This window comes from Rhamphochromis longiceps, linkage group LG5, assembly GCF_057381845.1.
Source record: "Rhamphochromis longiceps isolate RC_006_pf linkage group LG5, R_longiceps_female_GT1.1, whole genome shotgun sequence".
Taxonomy (NCBI): domain Eukaryota; kingdom Metazoa; phylum Chordata; class Actinopteri; order Cichliformes; family Cichlidae; genus Rhamphochromis; species Rhamphochromis longiceps.
This window is the reverse complement of record NC_140561.1, coordinates 20,770,742-20,793,064: the sequence shown is the minus strand read 5'-3', so window position 1 is coordinate 20,793,064 and position 22,323 is coordinate 20,770,742. Positions and strand designations below refer to the sequence as shown.

Below are 22,323 nucleotides of genomic sequence, written 5' to 3'. Positions count from 1 at the left end.
TGAAAGTCTTTAACCAAAGAATCAAAAATGCAAAGGAAAGAGACAATGCAACTAGCATCTATTTAAAAAAACATTTTCTTCCTCATCACATCAAGATTTATTTCCTGAACTGAACTGTTACACGTGAAAATATGCATAAACATGCTTATTTATTCCCATTATTGTTGCAATTACTCACTGTCAGCAGATTAGACATGTCCAACTGGTTGGTTACAAGCCTGGCTGGTTATGCCAGAGGAAAAAGGTCAAAGCCAAGATGTTGTCTAACGTTTTTTGTTGTTGTAACGTTTTCCAACTTTTCCAACAACTCCACTAAAATGGCAATAAAATCTGACACGATTGTACACTTGTTACTTCAACCAAGCTGCGGCACAGTGCGCCAGGTTACAAAAATCGAGAGGTGCTGGACTGCCCAGTGGACAGGACACAAGACGTGACATCAGAATCAGCGCGCATGACACAGGCAACAAATTCATTTGACTGCACTCTGCAATCTATTGACATCAAGTGGCGATATTTTACGATTTGTAACTTTAACTGCAGTAGTAGCAGCTGAAAAATATTGTCCCTCTGTTTCTTTGGGACTGTCAGGCTCCGGGGTTGTTTGCTTTACACAAGTATGTCAAAAATTAAAGTAGGTCTATTAAAATGTAGCTTTTCATATTTGTTCTTCGTTTCTTTGTATTGCAACTGTGATATGTGATGTTCAGTTAAAAGGTCGCTGTCTCTTTAAATCGCTGGTCTTCGTGTCTGTAGTGATGACGTGTCGCCTCCTTTTCCTCCCGGTGGCTCAGTTACTCAGGCTCAAGCTGGTCTCATTTCCACTGTGAAGAACCGTACAAAGAGACCAGTTGGGACATCATGGGCAGTAAGTTTCACTTTGGCACATGATTTTTAAGACTGTGATCTGCAAAAAACGAGGAGCAAAACTGAAACAGTGTTTTATGTGTTTTTGACAACTTAGTTAGCTAACGGTAACTAGCAACTGGCGTTGATCGCATGCAGCTAGCATTTAGTCGCTAGCTTCCTGGTTGATAAATGGTTTTTTCCCTGTTATGAAAATATTTCTAATGAGAAGTAGTTGTAGGGTTTAGCTTAATAACTAGGTGATATTTTGGCAAACTAGTTTTCTAGTCTGTAGATATCCTTTAAAAGCGATACGGTGAGTGGCTTAATTTCGAGACCTTTACGCTAACTTGTTAGCCACTCATTCAAAGACATTGACAGTCTAGTGATGACGACGCATAAGACGCTCTGTTTTTTGTGAGTCCGCTGTTCCTGTTTCCTGCCTTGCATTACTAGAAACATGTAGGTTGTAGAGGTACTGTAAAGATCTGACATAACAACAGGAAACTGATTTTTTTTTTCAAAGCTTTGCTTTACTCCAGGTACATTGTTGGTACATTCACATTTGTCTGTAAAGTCCGCCCCCCATTCATTACCACGTCCCGCTGATGATAACCAGATATGATCACCTTTTTACTCATGTTTGTTTCTTTGTTTGTTTGTTTTCAGTCAAATTCTTGGAGGTGATAAAGCCTTTCTGTGCTGTGCTGCCAGAGATCCAAAAACCCGAAAGAAAGGTATGTGTGTTTTTAAATACCTCCCCTTTGTTTTCATAGTTCTAAATAAACAATTAGCAATCAGTAAGCTTTATATTGTGTTTGCTTTAATTTTTTTACCCCCCTCCCCTCGTTTTAAACTTATTACATTTGCTCAACCATTAGATCCAGTTCAGAGAGAAGGTGTTATGGACTGCTATCACTCTTTTCATCTTTCTGGTGTGCTGCCAGGTGAGTCTCACTGTTGTTTAGTTTGTGTATTTACATTTTTATTATGTTTTTAATAGGGGAAAAAACCTCAACAGCTTAAATAAGTAAAAAAAAACTTAGCATAAATTATTACAATGTTATTATTACATTAAGTTGTCTGTTACAGGAATGTTTCTTACATAATAGTCAAAGTATCAAGCTGAAGTCAGTGAATTCAGGGGACACACAATTATAACACTTCATGCAGCCAATTAAGACTCGACTGTAAATGCAATATGTTGCTTTTCAGATTCCCCTGTTTGGCATAATGTCCTCAGACTCTGCAGATCCTTTCTACTGGATGAGAGTCATTCTGGCCTCAAACAGAGGTATATACTTTTTAATATATTTGTGTATAAGTTAGATATATGTCTGCTGTTTTCTGGGGTCTAACTTGAACATTTTCTTCTAGGTACTTTGATGGAGCTGGGTATCTCGCCAATTGTCACCTCAGGCCTGATCATGCAGCTGCTTGCTGGAGCTAAGATCATCGAAGTTGGAGACACTCCAAAGGACAGAGCGCTTTTTAATGGAGCACAAAAATGTATGTAATCTCTGCTCAGGTGCTGGTTTGAAGTAGTTTGAAATTGCCTATCAAGACTTTAGGGTCTCTGACCTCTGATTTTTTTTATTTATTTATTTATTTTCTTCAGTGTTTGGCATGATCATCACCATTGGACAGGCTATTGTGTATGTGATGACTGGCATGTACGGAGATCCGTCAGAGATGGGTGCAGGGATCTGTCTGCTGATCATCATTCAGGTGAGAACAGGATGAATATCTGCAAACATACCTGAACTGTGTAATGTCAGGACATGTAGGGCTGCTCGATTATGGCAAAAATGATAATCACGATTATTTTCACTGAAATTGAGATCACGATTATTTGACGATATTTATTTAACCCTTTAAGACCTACCATAGAACCAAGTCCGCCAGAGCTTATATTATTTTTTTTGTACATGCTGTAGTGCCATTTGTGGGAGCATTTCAAGTTGCTATACATCAATACAACTGTTATAGCCCATATTTTAATAATATGTATGCATTAAGTCCATAGTAACTACATTAATTGCAAACAAGTGCAATAAACTACAAAAAAATTGAAAATCGTTTTTGTTTTGTTTACATATATTTCTACTTGGAGAAATTTAAGAGGTTTATCCCTCAAAACTTTAAATACAAAAAAGTTGCAAAAAATAGTTTACAACAACAGGAAATTTATTTTGAGTGTCTTCATAGTTTTATTTTGGAGATACAGCAATTTTTATATACTGCAGGAAAAACAAAAAAAACAATCCTATGATGCAAATTTGCAAAGAAAACAGCAGGTGCATCAAAATAAACTATTTCCAGCTGTGCAATTCGAGTTCTAAGCATCCCAGCAACTATTCAGAAAAGTATAGAGTCAAACATGACTTATAAAAACACTAGTATAAGTATAGTATAGTATAGTTTTTTACTTAAGGCCTACAAGTAAAAAACTACATTTTCCGCAAAAATGACATCACTTCCGGTTTCGGGCAGGAAATGCGATAGTTCGAGTTGACGTCTTTTTCAAAGTGGGAAGTGTTAGGAACAGCTGATGGATCGGCAAAGCGTGTTTCTGAAATATTATGTTTTTGTTCCTGCAAGCGCTTTTTATGCAATTTTTGCAAAGCTTTATGTGGAAGGAAACCGTGACCGAGGACAAGCTGATGGCATAAGATGTAAGTACAACTCCTCCGGTTTCATATGCAAAACAAATTATTGCGCTAGCTTAGCGGTTCAGGTTCTACAGGGATTTAAAAATAGTTACGCAAAACGGAGTGTGCTGCTCTGACCGGCTTTAAAGGGTTAACAATAACAATGTATTGAATAATGACTTTAAAAAATAATATAAAATAGTGTACAAATACTGATAACAGTGCAAATGTTTGCAATATAAGAAATAAATGAAAAATGTAAACATCTATGTTTAGTCAACTTTGCAGTGTTGCTCTGTGGTGCAGCTACTACATCGTAGCAAAGTTTACACACTGTCTACTTGATCCACGTCTAACTCCGCCAACCCATAATGTTTCCACACCACTGAAGTTTTTTTTTTTAACCTCTTTTCAACCAACGGCAGTCACTCTCCTCTCCAAATAACTTCTGCTTAGCTTTCCGAGCTTCCCTCGGGTCCTCTTAATTGTTGTGACGCGTGTTCGAAATGGAGAGCGGTGCGCTTGACTTACCACACGGAGCAGCGCGAGAGTAAAGCATGAGGGAGGGTCTAATAATCGGCTCAGTCATTTTTAATGATCGTTGAAAGCCCAGATCGTAATCGTGATTAAAATTCGATTAATTGAGCAGCCCTAAGGACATGTATATAAATATAAATTAAATAAATTGTTTTATTAATTAATTATTAATTGTTTGGTTCCTCAGCGTTTCCAACAATGTTGTTTTTGTTTTTATGAACGTTATTATTACAGACATGTCCCTTACACTGGCATTACTGTTTATTCAATGTCATTCTTATTAAACTTAATGTTGACATCACAATTAAAGAAGTGCACGAGGCGCATTTCAGAGAGAGGTTTCATTAGTTACTCTGTCAAATACAGGGTAACTAAGTACAAGGTCTGGTTCAGCATTCATATTAGAGTTGTGTGATTAGTAGTTGATTATACAGCAATACAAAATTCTAATCTCTTTACAAAAGGCTGAGGCAATGGAGATTTTTTTTTCCAGCTTGTCTTTTCCCAAAGCCTTGTCTGCTACCTTTTCATAAACACTCAAAGAATACCAGTGAAAACCCTTTGATTAAAATCAGCCTTTTTTAAATTGTTATTAGTTGGTAATAGTTTTAAACCTGTGAGCATAAATATACTCCCAAGGAGATGTTACTTTCACGCTCTCAACCTAAAGCACACATACGCTGTACTTTCTGTTACTGAGATGACGCTACTGGTACTTTAAAGAACTCTTTGGGCTAGGAAACATAATTAAATTTCAGTTATTTTCAGCTTTATTTATCATTTAGGGTAACTGTTATACTCATTGATGACGTAACAACAGGTATAGATGCAGTAATTTTCAAAAAAAATGAATCAATTGAAATCATTTCTTTTTCATTTATTCTGCTCAGCTCACAACCTGCTGGGGTTGTGAGCTGAGGGGGTTTTGCTGTCACCACAGCTTCTTATAATCTTGTGAATGTGAGAACGAAGTGGAGTAAAATTTTTGAATGTATCCCATCTGCTGTCAGTATTATTTTTTTTATTAATCTTTCATTCCACAAGCCTACATAATTTTTTATTAATTTTAAATGTAAAAACAGAAGACGTAATGTGTTTGTTGGAGTCGATACTCAAAACTTTCCAAACATGGCAAATCTCCATAGCAATCTCATATGACTCGAACTGTTACGTTTCTCTCTAGCTGTTTGTGGCTGGGCTGATTGTGCTGCTGCTGGATGAGTTGCTCCAAAAGGGCTATGGTCTTGGTTCAGGCATTTCCTTGTTCATTGCTACCAACATCTGTGAAACGATTGTGTGGAAGGCCTTCAGTCCCACTACTGTGAACACTGGAAGAGGTAAGGAACCAATAATTGGTTTTTACAAAGTGATTTTTTTTTAAATTAAATAATAATTTAAAAAAAAACCATGTTGCATCTTTGCAATCCAAAACGAGGTTTCTAATTTGAGAGGGTTTTTTTCTGTGTTTCCAGGCACGGAGTTTGAGGGTGCGATCATTGCTCTTTTCCATTTGCTTGCCACAAGGACTGACAAAGTGCGTGCTCTGAGAGAGGCCTTCTACAGACAGAACCTGCCCAACCTCATGAACCTGATTGCTACAGTCTTTGTTTTTGCTGTAGTGATATACTTTCAGGTCGGTTGCTTTTCTTTTCTTTTGTCTGACTTCACACTAACCCACTTGAGATTTAAAACGTGTATTTAAAAAAATAAAAATAAATCAGTGTGATGAATTAATCTCTTCTCTCACAGGGATTCAGGGTGGATCTGCCAATCAAGTCAGCTCGTTACCGTGGACAGTACAACACCTACCCCATCAAGCTCTTTTATACTTCCAACATTCCCATCATCCTGCAGTCTGCATTGGTCTCCAACTTGTATGTGATCTCCCAGATGCTCTCCACGCGCTTCAGTGGCAATTTCCTGGTTAATCTGCTCGGAACGTGGTCTGTGAGTACATGTTTGTGTTTTATAGATTCTTCAGTTCAGTTTGTTAGTGTGTTGACCTGCAAAATGCCTTATTTAAAGTGCAAAAAGACCCAACACCTAACAACCCAAAAATAAATGCCTCTGCTAATGGTTTGGCGATCCATCTTCTTTATAAAAACTACCTCCTCTCAAACAGTCAGTTTTGTTTTGTTTTTTAACCATATTTTTCTAACTACACAAGCTGCATTTATGTAAGCTTACCATGACATTCACACCTGTGTGCCAGGACAAGCCTATTCTTGGATATTTTTGGTTATTGATAAAAGGAAACAAAATAAAATTGTGGAAAGATTGTACCGGAGTCTGACAACTCATTATCATGTTAACATTAGTGACTGATGGAGTACGTTTTGTTCCCGTTTTCCCAGGACACATCGTCTGGTGGCCCGGCCCGTGCTTACCCAGTCGGGGGACTCTGTTACTACTTCTCTCCACCTGAATCATTTGGCTCTGTTCTGGAGGACCCAGTCCACGCAGTAATCTACATCATCTTCATGCTTGGTTCATGTGCCTTTTTCTCCAAAACCTGGATTGAAGTATCAGGCTCCTCTGCAAAAGATGTAAGTTATTACTGCTTTCTAGTAGGTTGTGTTATGACATTGTTTCAAGAAAACTCGTTCTTAGAGCTCTATTCCATTTCCTGTCATGCAGGTTGCAAAACAGCTGAAGGAGCAGCAGATGGTGATGAGGGGACACAGAGAGACCTCAATGGTCCATGAGCTTAACAGGTAAAATACAAGATCTGTTACACCTGTTGACCTTCTAGATTTTCGCCAGCTTCCCAAAATATACAGAACAATTTTGTGTTTCAAGTGTTTGTTATGCAATGCTCTGGTTCAGGAGGTTATGTCATGAGTTCATCCAGACACAGCCTCCATATAACTGCTTTTCACATTTCCTACATATAAATAATGCCAACCCACACTTTTTGCTAAACTGCTCTTTTAAGCACTACTTAGTTAAGTGAGTGTACACTTCTCAAAAATGTAAGGGAACATGATCATCAGTGTATAACACAAAGTCAGGGATAGGAAGCATGAACGTCTGTCTTTCACATGCTCACATGAGGTGAACTTCCTTCCTTTCATCACTGAAGAAAATAGGGCGCCAGTGGCGAACCTGCCAGCTCTGGTTTTCTCTGGGGGAATGCCAGTCAAACTGCATGGTGCCAGTCTGTTGGCACAGGTTCCACTAAAGGATTGCGGCCTTTGTGTAACACTTGTCGAGTCTGTATCTGACACTTTAGTTGGAATAATGCACATGGAGGGTTGGGGGGTAGGTCGTTTTGTAGGGCTCTGGCAGTGCTGGAGCAGATACAGCTCCTATTGCTGAATTGATGATCTTCTCCTACTATTTCCTCCACACTCTTGAGACTGTGGTAGGTGCAGCGGCACTTTTCAATGTGCCATCCAGGAAGAGCTGGAACTTGAATTGTCTCATGTTGCCAGCAGTGAACAAAAAAGACACTAGTAAAAACTCTGTGAAAGGTTTTGGTGACTACAATCATTCCCTTTTGGAGGAATTATTATTGTTGTCTCCAGTGCATTTGTTGTCACTTTCATTTACACCACAGTAGATGAAATGAGTTCACAATGGCTTGTGCTTTCTAAATTGACAGGGTGATATTTATTAATTTTAACTGACTTTGTGTCTTTATGTTAAACTGATTGCGTATTCCCTTTCTTTCTTCTTCTTTTTTCTTAAGCCGTATATGTGAATGCTATCATCCTTACTACAGATTGCATTTTCAACAAAAAAACACAGGGTGTGTAATTTCCTTAATTTCTCTGTTTTCATTTTAGATACATTCCCACTGCTGCTGCCTTTGGTGGACTGTGTATCGGTGGTTTGTCAGTGATGGCAGACTTCCTTGGAGCCATTGGCTCTGGCACTGGTATCCTGCTGGCCGTCACCATTATCTACCAGTACTTTGAAATATTTGTGAAAGAACAGAGTGAAGTAGGGAGCTTTGAAGGCCTATTCTTCTAGCCATCGTGCTCTTGCTTTTGACCCAACTTTTTTTAGCACCACAAAACCCGCGTTTATTTTACAGCCATGAGAAGCCCCTGCATCATCGGCACTGCAATTTTTTTAGGACGTTTGAGGAACCTTCAGGAGTCTCCGCTGAAATCGGGTACTGTGAGGTGCTGGGACAATATGCTGACTCTTCACTCCATTTGTTTTCCCCACAGACCTTCCAAAATGATGCAAAGAAAGACATTTGGCTGTGCTTTATCCATGTTTCTACCTGATTAAACGTGATTAAAGCTTCCTATATTCATCTATAGGCTTCCTGCAGGAGTCCCTCCCCCCTTCTGGACTGACAAATGCTTTGGTATGCAGGCATACTTGATTTGGATGGTGACGGTCATCTGTCTTCAGTGTGCTTAGTGTTATCTCCTACTTTTACTTTCAGCTTTATTTAATTTTTTTTTTTTAGTTAACCTGCCAGTCAGTTAATGGTGTAAACCAGGAGGTGAACTGTCAGAGTCGAGGAGTGTGTATGTTTCTGATCGGGACACTGCACTGAAGTGTTTATTGGGTCAGGGTCCTCCGAGAAGAAGAGATGGAGCTCACATTGGGTTCCAACCTCTGGGAAACATTCAAAACTCATTTTTAATTTAAGGCATTCCCGGGGAGCTTCAGTATTAAATGACAGCTTTCATTGACTCTTGTTACCCACATCATGCAGTCTTATGTCTTGTTTTGTTTTTAGTTGTCTGCTTTGTGTACTTTCAATAATAACTTTTCCAAACAGACTGTACATAGGCCATATATTAAATAACTTGGATTTGTCTTAAGTGTAAGATAAAGTCTTTGAATATGTAAAAATAATTGCATTTCAGAACAAACTTGTACAAAAAACATTCTCAATAAAACATTTTGTGGAAAAAGACTGACTTTTAACTATTTGCTTGGGATGTCCTTTTTATACAACAGGTGAATCTGGGGAGGTTTTTGTGATGTTTATGTCACCACAATATTGTGGATTTAGTTCCCATATTTTGGTGTATTTGTTAACAAATGATGGCTTTACTGTCTGGTGGTTTACAGATCAGCCCGCAGGACCCTGTCAGAATTAAACCTGTGGTTTCAGTTTGAGTTTCTGGTCTTTGCACATAAACCGCCAAAGTATTACACAAAGAGGAAAACAGACAGTATAAAAACATGATGAAATAATGTGGTTTTGTTAGAGAATAATACTAAGTAGGACATTCAAGTGCCTGCAAAGCTTTACATCGGACTTTGATATTTGTAAGACGTAGATAAGTCCGATTTTGAACAATTGTTCAAAAAGAAATTTTAAGGTTTTTTTTTTGAAAGTGTGCTTCCATAAGAATTGATTATAGTTGTCATTAAATTAAGAAACTTGAACTAATCCTGCTTTAGCATAACAGCGGTTTAAGAAAAATGGTGTTATCTCGGGTTTGGTTCGCTAAGCTGCTTAAGGCAATATTCAAATGACTGCGCACCAACCTTGTTGCACCAACATCCATGCCATTTTCAAAGTCATTTTCATCACAGTTCTTCTCCATTTCGATACTTGGTTTGAACGTCTGCATGTCATCTTGACCTTCCACCTTCTCTCCAGTTCTTCTAATGTTTCCTGGTTTTCCTTTTGCTTTTCTCGCAGGGCTTTGTTTTTCTCCTGCAGTTCTTCGTTTGCCTCATGCATGTCCTTGTTTCTTTGTTGTTATTTGTGATAGATGGCTTTTAACTCTTCATGTCTCTTCTGTAATTCTTGAAATAAAGACTGTATGTCTTTGAGATTTTTCTCCTGTCGTTGCTTTTACTCTTGCATTTTGGTGTTTGCGTAATGGACTTTGCTGTAGAGTGCTTGTAATTGGGTGTTTTTGGTCACCACTTCTTGGATTTGGCTCTATTTCTCTGCATATTTTCTCAAGCTGCTCTTTCTCTTCCTTGAGTTCAGTGTTTTTGTCCTTTATTAATACTCACAACTCTGTATTTTATGTTTCAAAGTCTTAAAGAATATACTGCATCTCTCTCTGGGTTTCTGGAGTTTTTCCTTCTCTTTTAGCAGGTCTGAGTTTTCTTTGAGTTCTTTATCGAATATTTCTTGTAATGCTTCCATTTTCTTTCTGTGTCTTTGAGTTTGCACTGCATCTGTTGGTGAACTGCTTCCTATTGTTCCTTCTTCTAAAGCATTTGCATATTTCTTTGGAGTGCTTTATCGAACACGCAAACCTTCATTATTTTTCTCTGATACTTGAAGTTTGCACATAGTCTCTTGGTGTATAGCTCCTGTTTCTCCTTTCTCTTTAAGCATTTCAGTATTCAGTATTAATTCTCACTGCTTAGTAAAACATTATGTGTAAACCTTCGGTGACTTGAAGCTTGCTCTGGAGCTTTTGCTGAATTGCTTCCATGTCTTGAAGTTTGCCCTGTATTTGTTTGCACATTGCTTCATTTGCTCCTTGTCTTTCAACATTTCTGTGTTTCGTCTCAGTGCTTCATTAAACATTACGTGTAAGCGTTCATTATTTTTTTCCGTGATGTGAAGCTTGTACAGCATCTGATGATGTAATGCTTCCATGGTTTGGAGCCTGCACAGCATGTGCTGGTGGATAACCTCCTGCTGTTCTTTCTTTTTAACCACTTCTGTATTTCTTTTCAACACTTTACCAAACATTACGCACAAACTTCCATTATTTTTCTCAGTAACCTGAAGCTTGCACTGCATCTGCTGGTGTATTGCTTCCAAATCTTGAAGCTTAGACTTCATTTGTTGGTGTATTGAGTCCTGCTGTTCCTTTTCTTTCAGCATTTTTATTTTTCGATGGAGTGCTTCATCAAACTTTGTTTGCAACCCTTCATTTTTTTTCTCAACATGCATTGTTTTCACATCGTGGAGCTTACGTTGCATCTCCTGGTGTATTGCTTCCTGTTGTTCCTTCTCTTTCAGCATTTGTGCATTCAGCATTTTTATGACATTTGCGACTAAAAATTTTTATTTGTCTGGGTTTTTTTTTCTTTTATTCAATTTGCATCAACATTACACATAAATTTAAATGAAATATAATCTAATATAAATTAGTTAACTTAAAAAAAATTAAAATAAAATAAATAAAAGTCTATACCACAGCTTTGATTGTGGGAGAAGTATAACGTATTTGCTAAGCATTAAAGATCTGAAAAAGTTATTTTGACAAAGGAAGTGATTTGTTGGACACAGGGCATCAGTTATTCAATAGATATTTCAGATATTTCCTCTTTTTCCCCATTAAAGAGGAATTGAGCAATGGTGAATGCTAATGCAGTAATTTGTTCATTAATTTTTTTGTAATGATCTTTAATTAGTAGTATTATTTTTAATTTTGTACAATGTATTATTCAGGAACAGCAGGTGTTTGGTTTGGGCAAAGCAAATGGATTTCTTTTTTAATTAGATACCAGAATAACTGGTATTACGACTGGCCATCCCTGTATTGTTCATGTCATGCGTGAAACAGTTTGCTGAATTATATTTTTCCCTCAGTGTGCATTAACACCTGTGATTATAACTCACAATATATTTACTCCAAAAATAAACATTTTTTGAAAGCTCTTTTTGTAATCTCTATTTTATCATTTTATATTGATTACACACTCATATGTTTAACATATGAGTGTGTAATTAACATTAAAAAAGTAGAAGATGTAATATTGTCTCTTCATTCCCTTATTTTCAGTGACGTTAATTGATTTGTAATACAACCGAACTTTAGGGACAAAAGCTTTAATGTGTACCAAACTACCTGTAATTACTTGAATAATATTCAATAATTAAGCGCATAACATTTTATGTAATTTCGCAGAAATAAAGTGTGGTCCAAACACAAGATGAAGAGGATATTTCTATTACGAACTCCAGGAGGCAGCAACGCGCACCGTGGCGTAAACGATCCCAGCAACACTTTCGGAGAAGAAGAGTAACCACGTTCTGGCAAGGATAGTTGTGAAACAGCTTCCGAAGGATGGATTAAAACCTGCGATGCTGTGATATTTGCGTTTGTTGCATTGTGTGTCAGTAAAAGGCGCAACCATCAGTGAACTGCCATCTGTTTCAAGGAGTCAAGAGGAGGAAGTTAATGTGCTTCGGCGTGAAGAGATGAGTTCGGTCAGACAGGAAGGTAAGCATGCTGTGATAGCCGGTGTTCCAGATCTACTGGCGTTTAGATCAACTGGCGTTGGTCGAACAGATGTGTGGCAGTCTTGCGTTTCAGGAGCTGCTACCGACAAACCAGCAAAAAAACGCCAAATGTGTCACCTGTGACACTTGTGAGGTTGTCTCAAACACACTCCGTCAGTCTTGATGCTGTTGAACAACAAAATGTTTAAAAATGTGGCGAGTTTACCTGGTGATATCCTCATGCGTGACGCGATCGCGAAAACAGCAAACAAGTAACACCACGCCGTTGTTGTTCACAGGACAGCAAGAGTAAACGATCGGGAGACTCTTGTCGTCGTTATCGTTCCCCTCGCACGGTTTATTTCTCCGAATTCAGCGTTTTTGCTTCACAACTACAGCGTGCTGTTTACTTTGTGCACTAACATGGAGTCGAGTCAACCAGCGCCACCTCTGGCCAAGTGCCACAGCCTACAGCCAGATCAACCTGTGACACACATCTGCACCACGTTTGAATTCGTGTCATGCACATTTGTACCTTTCAATTGTGTCTGTTTGTGCGTCATGCAAATAAACCTTTGAAATGAATGAAATGATATCATATATTTATTATCAGCCTACATTTGTACAAAATGCCAAATGACATACACATAAGAATCACCATCCTGATATCAATACTTTTGCCCATACGAAAAATGTCGTGAACACACTAATATTTCACCAGTGTTGTAACATCACATGTCGTTAGCGTAGTCTGTCTGTGTCTTCCCTCTGCAAACAAACATGTTAGAGTTGGTTGTGATATACAGTCTGCATAAGTGTGGTCAATCTAATAAACATTTATAAGGAGATGGCAGTTACTGTGAATGTACAGCAGTTACACAGTGATTAGTAATAAACAGTCAGACAATGACCCTGACAATCTCATTCAATCTTGCAGATTGCACCTTCTGTGGAAAGTGGTACCACACGGTGTGTGTGGACTTCCCCTGTGCAGAAGGCGACTACAAATGTTGTGGGTGCTAAATAAACAGAAACAAATGATCCCTGTTGTCTTTGCTTACTGATTGTTTTCAGTGTTGACAATCCACATTGCTGGCATTGCATCTTTCAACATGTTTGTGGGTAGATTTGGATGTACCAGGGGTAAGTGCAGCCACTCAGCCTCTACTCAATGTGATCATAGCAGCAGGTGCAGATGTGTCACAAGTTAATCTAGTAGTGGCCTATGGTCATGTGTTAGTGGTGGGAACAGTCATATCCACTCACTCTCACTGGCTGTTTATTACTAATCACTGTGTAACTGCTGTGAATTCACAGTAACTGCCGTCTCCTTACAAATCTTCATTAGATTAACCACACTTATACAGACTGTATATAACTCCAGCCATGTTGATGAATTGCCTATATTGGCTGGAAATATTCATTTTCAGGGAAAAGACACAGACAGACGATGCTTACAGGATGTGATGTGACAACACTAATGAAATATTGATGTGTCATATTTGTCCAAGGCGTATTTCATTGTTATGGAAAAAGAGAATATTAAAATCATGATGACCAATTGGAGTGGTGATGTCTATGACTTTGTGTATATAATTTGGAATTTTGTACAAATGTAGGCCAATAAGGAATATATGATATCATTTCATTCTTTCCAAAGGTTTATTTGCATGACGCACAAACAGACACAATTGAAAGGTACAAATGTGTATGAGGTGCCGTAAGGGACATTATTACTGAAACGCTCTCACATACACTACTGAAACGCTCTCACACACACTACTGAAACGCTCTCACACACACTACTGAAATTTTAGCTCTCACACACACTACTGAAACGCTCTCACACACACTACTGAAATTTTAGCTCTCACACACACTACTGAAACGCTCTCACACACACTACTGAAATTTTAGCTCTCACACACACTACTGAAACGCTCTCACACACACTACTGAAACGCTCTCACACACACAACTGAAATTTTAGCTCTCACACACACTACTGAAACGCTCTCACACACACAACTGAAATTTTAGCTCTCACACACACTACTGAAACGCTCTCACACACACAACTGAAATTTTAGCTCTCACACACACTACTGAAACGCTCTCACACACACAACTGAAATTTTAGCTCTCACACACACTACTGAAACGCTCTCACACACACTACTGAAACGCTCTCACACACACTACTGAAACGCTCTCACATACACAACTGAAACGCTCTCACACACACTACTGAAACGCTCTCACACACACAACTGAAATTTTAGCTCTCACACACACAACTGAAACGCTCTCACACACACTACTGAAACGCTCTCACACACACTACTGAAATTTTAGCTCTCACACACACAACTGAAACGCTCTCACACACACAACTGAAACGCTCTCACACACACTACTGAAATTTTAGCTCTCACACACACAACTGAAACGCTCTCACACACACAACTGAAACGCTCTCACACACACAACTGAAATTTTAGCTCTCACACACACTACTGAAACGCTCTCACACACACTACTGAAATTTTAGCTCTCACACACACTACTGAAACGCTCTCACACACACTACTGAAATTTTAGCTCTCACGCACACTACTGAAACGCTCTCACACACACAACTGAAACGCTCTCACACACACTACTGAAATTTTAGCTCTCACACACACAACTGAAACGCTCTCACACACACTACTGAAATTTTAGCTCTCACACACACTACTGAAACGCTCTCACACACACTACTGAAACGCTCTCACACACACTACTGAAATTTTAGCTCTCACACACACTACTGAAACGCTCTCACACACACAACTGAAACGCTCTCACACACACTACTGAAACGCTCTCACACACACTACTGAAATTTTAGCTCTCACGCACACTACTGAAATGCTCTCACACACACAACTGAAACGCTCTCACACACACTACCGAAACGCTCTCACACACACTACTGAAACCAGAGGCATTTCTGCTGAACAGGAAGTTGTTTCCTGACAAGGAAACTGATGGAAAAAGTGGTATATTTCAAAACACTACAAGGATTTCTACTCAGCAACCTGCTAGTACAGCAGTCCCCAACCTTTTTTGTAAACGATATAAAAATAAAAAAACGATAAATACCATGAAAACCATAAATAGAAATGTGTTCGAATTTTTGTGGAGGAATAAAACCCATTACATAGAAAGATCTCAGCTTGTGAAGGGATACAATAAAGGTGGTATCAAAACTCCAGAATTGGAATTTATGGTTGGCACCCTTAGAATTAAATGGTTAAAATCTTGTCTGTCACAGCCAGACTCTACTTAGCTCCACATCCCATGATTCTTGTTTAATAAAATAGTATACAGGATTAGACTTTATTTTGAAATGTGATTTTGCGGCAAATAAAATCCCCATAAAGATATCAAACTTTCCAAAACAGACGTTGCATTTTTGGGAAAATGAGATTTACCCACAACTTCTCCCCATAATTCAACCTTATGGAATAATAGGGTAATAACACTTAATCAAAAATCAATTTTCAAGAGTGACTGGTTTGAACAAAAATATTATATTCATAACAGATTTGTTGGATGATAACGGTGTCATTCTAAGTTACACAGACTTTTCAGAAAAATATTGTCTAAACTGTTCTCAAAGAGAATATAACAAATTTTGTGAACTGGTCCCACTGCCTCTGCTTCATTTGATTAAAATTTTTATGATATACAATAATTTCTCATCAGTGCTCCCAAATTTATTGCTAGGGCAATGTCAGCTGTTTGATAAAAATGCAATAAGAAATTTGTTAGTAGTTTCTTCAAAGACAAAATATTTCATAGTTACAACAGAATGGTTACATGGCATGGTTCTAATTTAGTTATTTCATATACACTGGATAAAGCATACTAAAAATTTATGAAATAGCCTATTCTACCTAAAGTTAAAGAAACACACTTTAAACAAAACTAATACTGTGGCAGAATTTCTAAAAAAAAGAGATTTGGCTTTGAGGTGGATCAGTGTTCCTTTTGTACTGATGAAAATGAAACCCTAGAACATCTTTTTTTTCTATGCCCTATCACACAATGTATTTGGTGCAACTTAAAAAATTGGATTTCCCTAAATATTAATGATGTGCCACTGTTTGAATTACATCATAATTTTTTTTATATGGATCATCTAGCATTGGATGTCTCAGACATTATTAACATCATCATACTTTTGAGTAAATATCATATCCATTGTGCTAAATGGAGGAACGCTAAGCCTTCTCTCCCTGGTTTTATTGATGATTTTAAGATATTTTTCTTTGCTAAAAAAGACAAAAAGCACATATGCCAAAAAAATAACCAGGATAATGCACGTCTCCCGCTATTCTAAATTTTGAATTTAAAAAAAGGAAGCTGACACACGCAAGACTTTATCAAAGGTGTGAGCATCACAGCAGATGCCTTTGTGTCAAAGTAGCTGAAGATAAAACACATAAAAACATGAAGGTGGTTTTCCTGGCCTGGGATTTTATAAAAAATATTCTGCAGTACATCAAAAACGAAAGAAAACCATTAATCAACATATGAACGTTACCTCTGACGTTACAGCGGTTTTATTAGAGACACGGCTAACGTTTTGCATTTTGCATAATTTTAAAAAGTTTAAATTTATTCAGTATTGAACGGCAGAAATTAGGTTTTCTTTTCGGAAGTATGTAAAATGAAAAAAAAACAGCGGCCGACTGCGCTGTAAACAACAGTAGACTTGTGCATAACAAGCAAGCGAATAATACAGAAAACAGATTTTTAGACGGGAAACTGTTCTTGAAGTACAGAGAGAGAGAAAGAGAGAGAGAGGGCTGTGCATGACGTGCGATTTTATCGTGGTGGAAGCAAAACAGTGAGGGAATTCATGACGATGTTTATGTGAAGCGCAGTTTGGATCTTCTTTTGCTGCTGGTTCAGTCAATATTGTTTGGAGAGAGATAAAACTAACAGCTTTAGAATTGGCGCAAAAACGGCGTGAAAACAAAGCGCGGACCTGCCGACAGATCAGAGTCAGCAAGCTGTCGGCTTTCAGCCCCGACCGTGTCCGTGCTGTCGGGTGAGAAAGGCGACATCTCACTGATTCTGATCCGCGGGTCCGCGCTGTGTGTTTACGTCTTTGTGCAGAAGCCGTGTACCTGCTCTCATTTACTGTCTTAGCTGTTTGGTGGTTGTTGAAATTTTGTGAGGTTTCACCAGAGATTCTGGCATTTCGGGTAAAATAAATTTATATTAAAAAATCGATTCAGGATTTTAATGAATCGATTTCACGTTATCCAAGCCAGAATCGATTTTAATCAATAAATCGATTATAAAAACCCACCCCTAACTAACAGGTTGCTGAGTAGACATCTGTGTAGTGGTTTGTTTGAAATCTAACACTTTTTCCTTGTCAAGAATTAACTTCCTGTTCAACTGAAATGCCTTCCTGTTTAACTGAAATGCCTTCCTGTTCAACTGAAACACCTTCCTGTTCAACTGAAACACCTTCCTGTTTAACTGAAATGCCTTCCTGTTCAACTGAAATGCCTTCCTGTTCAACTGAAACACCTTCCTGTTCAACTGAAATGCCTTCCTGTTCAACTGAAACACCTTCCTGTTTAACTGAAATGCCTTCCTGTTCAACTGAAATGACTTGGTTTTTCAGTAGTGTGTGTGAGAGCGTTTCAGTAGTGTGTGAGAGCTAAAATTTCAGTAGTGTGTGTGAGAGCGTTTCAGTAGTGTGTGTGAGAGCGTTTCAGTTGTGTGTGTGAGAGCGTTTCAGTAGTGTGTGTGAGAGCGTTTCAGTTGTGTGTGTGAGAGCTAAAATTTCAGTAGTGTGTGTGAGAGCGTTTCAGTTGTGTGTGTGAGAGCGTTTCAGTAGTGTGTGTGAGAACGTTTCAGTAGTGTGTGTGAGAACGTTTCAGTAGTGTGTGTGAGAGCTAAAATTTCAGTAGTGTGTGTGAGAGCGTTTCAGTAGTGTGTGTGAGAACGTTTCAGTAGTGTGCGTGAGAGCTAAAATTTCAGTAGTGTGTGTGAGAGCTAAAATTTCAGTTGTGTGTGTGAGAGCGTTTCAGTAGTGTGTGTGAGAGCGTTTCAGTAGTGTGTGTGAGAGCGTTTCAGTAGTGTGCGTGAGAGCTAAAATTTCAGTAGTGTGTGTGAGAGCTAAAATTTCAGTAGTGTGTGTGAGAGCGTTTCAGTAGTGTGTGTGAGAGCGTTTCAGTAGTGTGTGTGAGAGCTAAAATTTCAGTAGTGTGTGTGAGAGCTAAAATTTCAGTAGTGTGTGTGAGAGCGTTTCAGTAGTGTGCGTGAGAGCTAAAATTTCAGTAGTGTGTGTGAGAGCGTTTCAGTAATAATGTCCCTTACGGCACCTCATAAATGTGCATGACACGAATTCAAACGTGGTGCAGATGTGTCACAGGTTGATCTGGCTGTAGGCTGTGGCACTTGGCCAGAGGTGGCGCTGGTTGACTCGACTCCATGTTGGTGCACAAAGTAAACAGCACGCTGTAGTTGTGAAGCAAAAACGCTGAATTCGGAGAAATAAACCGTGCGAGGGGAACGATAACGACGACAAGAGTCTCCCGATCGTTTACTCTTGCTGTCCCGTGAACAACAACGGCGTGGTGTTACTTGTTTGCTGTTTTCGCGATCGCGTGGCGCACGAGGATATCACCAGGTAAACTCGCCACATTTTTGAACATTTTGTTGTTCAACAGCATCAAGACTGACGGAGTGTGTTTGAGACAACCTCACAAGTGTCACAGGTGACACATTTGGCTTTTCTTTGCTGGTTTGTCGGTAGGAGCTCCTGAAACGCAAGACTGCCACACATCTGTTCGACCAACGCCAGTTGATCTAAACGCCAGTAGATCTGGAACACCGGCTAACTTTTCTGCAAAGCTACTCTCTAAAGCTTAGTTGAGTCTGAATGAAAAATGAATCTTGGTGTAATAATAAGGTGGATTAAGAAGCTCCCTCATAGGATCTGAGCTAGGACAGTTATCCTGAGAGGGCAACAGTGCCTGCCACCTGTGGCCGTCAGAGTTTAACCTTGACCAGAACGTGCTACAGTCCACCAGGCCTGCAACATACCGTAATTATTAAAGTGACTAATATTAGCACGTTAGAAAGTCACTTCTAGTCTAGTTATAGTTTAAGGTGTGTGTGAAAGTATTTGGACTGTCATGGTAGTAGATTAAGTAATTCGTCACACCAAGTGTGGTTTTAAGATGCTTTTACACTACACAGCCCTTATTGGCTATGCTGTAGATTAAGTTTAGTTATTTAGTGGGGGGAAAGTGCCTATAATAAATAATGAACTACAGCTGAATTCGTAATGTATAAGCTATGATTACGTGGCTTATTAATCCTTAGTTAATGTTTCAGAGAACAGGGAGAGTGCACACTCGTTCTTGGAGATAAGAGTTTATAATCACACATAATAATAATAATTATCATCACGCAAATATGTTTCATTTAAAGGTGGGAAGAGAACATTCTTTATTATATAACTGTGTATAATCACAACTGTTAAACGCTCGTAACTACCTTTTCTATTTATCAGTATTAAATTTATGTGAACTTAACTAAATGAAACTAGCTTATTGCAAGCTTGTTTGTGCATGCAACGGAGTGGCAGGAAACTTTGCACACTCACTGAAATGGCAGCTCAGGTGCCTTTATGATATAATGACCCCTCTTCATGTCTCTGTTCTAATCAAAGTCAGTTTAATCTCTTTTATGTTTATTCACTTACAAGGGAGGAAAAGCAGTACAGAGTAATAGTGTATGCGAGTGCTTGCCAGGGCAGTCCCGCTGAGCCTGTTTTATACATTTCCCCATTCATATCAACCAGTAAACACGTACTGTGGGAACAGATGTGTGTCAGAGAAAACAGTTTCATTGTATAGCGTGCTAGAACACAATGCTGATGGAACTTGAATAACAGATAGCAGAGAAGACACATCACAGATTGGGAGAAGGACAGACAGACAGAGATTTTCTCAGCTTACCCCGGAAGAGTGTTTATCTTCGTCTTCATGTTTTTGCTGTGTCTATGGGGTTTTCTCTGTATACTTCGGAAGACTCAATGCCAGATAAAGCTCTTAAGTCCTTGGAAAAAAATCCTGGGATTTAGTTTGAAGTGCTTTGAGTGATAACTTCAAATAATCTTTTATTGGCTGTTAAATGATTCAAAGAAAATTGTATAAAACACCAACAAACAAAACACAAAAAAGAAAGAAAGCAGCAAATCTTCACTTCAGAGAGTCTGTTAAGAATTGCTGAGCATTGTTTTAAGTGTGTTAACAAAATAATAACTCCACCAATCATCTCCTGTGGAAGCTCGTTTCATAAGTAAGCCGGCATTTCATGTTATCTCGTAAAAATTCCATTTAATAAGTGGAAATTTTGAGATGTTCAATTCAAAATTTTGACTTATATATGGCCAAAAAAAAAACCCCAACGACAGGAAAAAGTTTTGATACCTTCCTGATGATTTATTTAAAATGCTCTATTTCACACAACAGGTAAAGACACGATCATCTTTGCCACCAAAGAGGATCATGCAGCACCCAGCACTGCGGAGCTCGTGGAGGAAGACCCCAATGACCCATTTGAGGAGAGAGGTGAGAAACGGTAAAGAAAGCTTTGGTGAAGTTGCACAATTACAAGTTATTTATTCTGTATTCTCCTCTCTCGTCCCAGGCTTAATTCTTCCCAATGGGGAGATTAATTGGAACTGCCCCTGCCTGGGTGGGATGGCCAGTGGTCCCTGTGGGACTGAATTTAAGGACGCCTTCTCTTGTTTCCACTATAGTAAGGAGGAGGTGAAGGGCTCTGACTGCCTGGAGCAGTTCAGGTCTATGCAGGAGTGCATGCAGCGTTACCCAGAGCTCTATCCACAAGAAGATGACAAATCACCCAGCGACACCCCAAAAGACTCTGAATCCACAGATGCGCTGGATGAAAGCTCAACATCTGCCTCAGATCAGGACTCTGATACCAAACAGGCCAACACAGAGAGCTAATAATGAGTCTCCGCAGCAACAGTGACGCTCAGTATCCATACATGACATAATTAATCATCCCTTTATTGAGCAAAAATAATGCAGAGATATTTTTTCATTATTTGTCATTAGTTTATTTTTACTATCGACAGTTTTTTTTCATAGCTCATTTGTAAATGATCAGAAATGGCTGTTATGCTTTGGGCTGTGTGGAAGCTGGATAGACAAAGTGAGGAAACACGCAGCACAGATTACAGATTATTATGAGTTAATTTAAAGTAATTTGATTGGCTGGATGGAAGCAAACGCTGCCACCTTAATATCAAAAAGTATTTAAGATTTTCCCTCCACTGGTTTCTGATTTGTCCTTAAAGGAAAATGGCTACAGAGCAGATACTGTTTGCATGCTGTAGCAGATAAAACTTTTATTTCAGTTTCATTTACAAACTTTGCCAGCAAAGCGATTTAATGCACAAAAGAAAAAAAGGTTTGTGAAGTTGTTTAATCCTGCCACTGTGCTCATCCATAATGGTTGTAAATAATCTTCAGCTGAGTGCTAATTAAGGACCAAGCTTCCTACACCCACACAGTGCACTGTGTGTATACGTTTGGCTCTTTTTCTTCGTGTCTCAGGATGAACATTTGTCTGCTGTGTGATTAACCATCAGAGAGTGTAAACAGTATATTGTCTTAATTTTCTGTCTTTTACATTGTTACACAAATGTTACTTATATCAAATTTGTCTCAAAAGTTTATGTTAGTAACATTATTGAAAAGTTGCCAGCTTTACAAGGTATGAAGCACAAACTGAGGAAATGACTACAACTTGTTTTTGTTTATGAGCTGTTTATTTGTGTCTTTGCACTCTCTGTCCAGTAAGACTGCATTTTTTTTTTATAACCAGACCTGAAAAATTTACCTCATCTAAGCTGAAATGAACCGTGTGTGTGCCGCACAGGAGTGACTGACTTGACTTGAAGTGGATATGACAATATTGTTAAAAGTTTTATAATAAAATCAATTACAAATCTCTGGTTTGTGAGATATTGTTGACTGTACACATCGTATTGCAGGTTTACATCATTAACGATGGGAAAATGAACAATGTTACTCATCACGTGTTTGCTTACCGACATTG

At 38.6% G+C, this 22,323-nt stretch overlaps 2 protein-coding genes across 2 annotated transcripts; both read left to right on the top strand.

Moving 5' to 3' along the window:
• The first annotated feature begins 756 nt into the window (after window positions 1-756).
• Window positions 757-8,914, top strand: sec61a1a (SEC61 translocon subunit alpha 1a). Its single transcript, XM_085406535.1, has 12 exons — window positions 757-868; window positions 1,516-1,583; window positions 1,728-1,793; window positions 2,062-2,140; window positions 2,224-2,355; window positions 2,465-2,574; window positions 5,218-5,371; window positions 5,507-5,667; window positions 5,784-5,981; window positions 6,389-6,580; window positions 6,672-6,748; window positions 7,823-8,914. The coding sequence occupies exons 1-12, from the start codon at window positions 862-864 to the stop codon at window positions 8,007-8,009; spliced, it is 1,431 nt and encodes a 476-aa protein (XP_085262661.1). The 5' UTR covers window positions 757-861; the 3' UTR covers window positions 8,010-8,914.
• Window positions 8,915-11,925: 3,011 nt separating this feature from the next.
• On the top strand, window positions 11,926-22,215 carry chchd4b (coiled-coil-helix-coiled-coil-helix domain containing 4b). Its single transcript, XM_085406533.1, has 3 exons — window positions 11,926-12,151; window positions 20,706-20,804; window positions 20,884-22,215. The coding sequence occupies exons 1-3, from the start codon at window positions 12,130-12,132 to the stop codon at window positions 21,204-21,206; spliced, it is 444 nt and encodes a 147-aa protein (XP_085262659.1). The 5' UTR covers window positions 11,926-12,129; the 3' UTR covers window positions 21,207-22,215.
• Window positions 22,216-22,323: the final 108 nt, after the last annotated feature.

Excerpts from the sequence above, each read along its gene's own strand:
- chchd4b (XM_085406533.1), top strand. The coding sequence starts at position 12,130 with ATGAGTTCGGTCAGACAGGAAG. Across the intron at positions 12,152-20,705 it reads GAGTTCGGTCAGACAGGAAG|GTAAAGACACGATCATCTTT; the intron begins GTAAGCATGCTG and ends TTCACACAACAG. Across the intron at positions 20,805-20,883 it reads TGACCCATTTGAGGAGAGAG|GCTTAATTCTTCCCAATGGG; the intron begins GTGAGAAACGGT and ends CTCTCGTCCCAG.
- sec61a1a (XM_085406535.1), top strand. Across the intron at positions 5,372-5,506 it reads TACTGTGAACACTGGAAGAG|GCACGGAGTTTGAGGGTGCG; the intron begins GTAAGGAACCAA and ends CTGTGTTTCCAG. Across the intron at positions 5,668-5,783 it reads CTGTAGTGATATACTTTCAG|GGATTCAGGGTGGATCTGCC; the intron begins GTCGGTTGCTTT and ends CTTCTCTCACAG.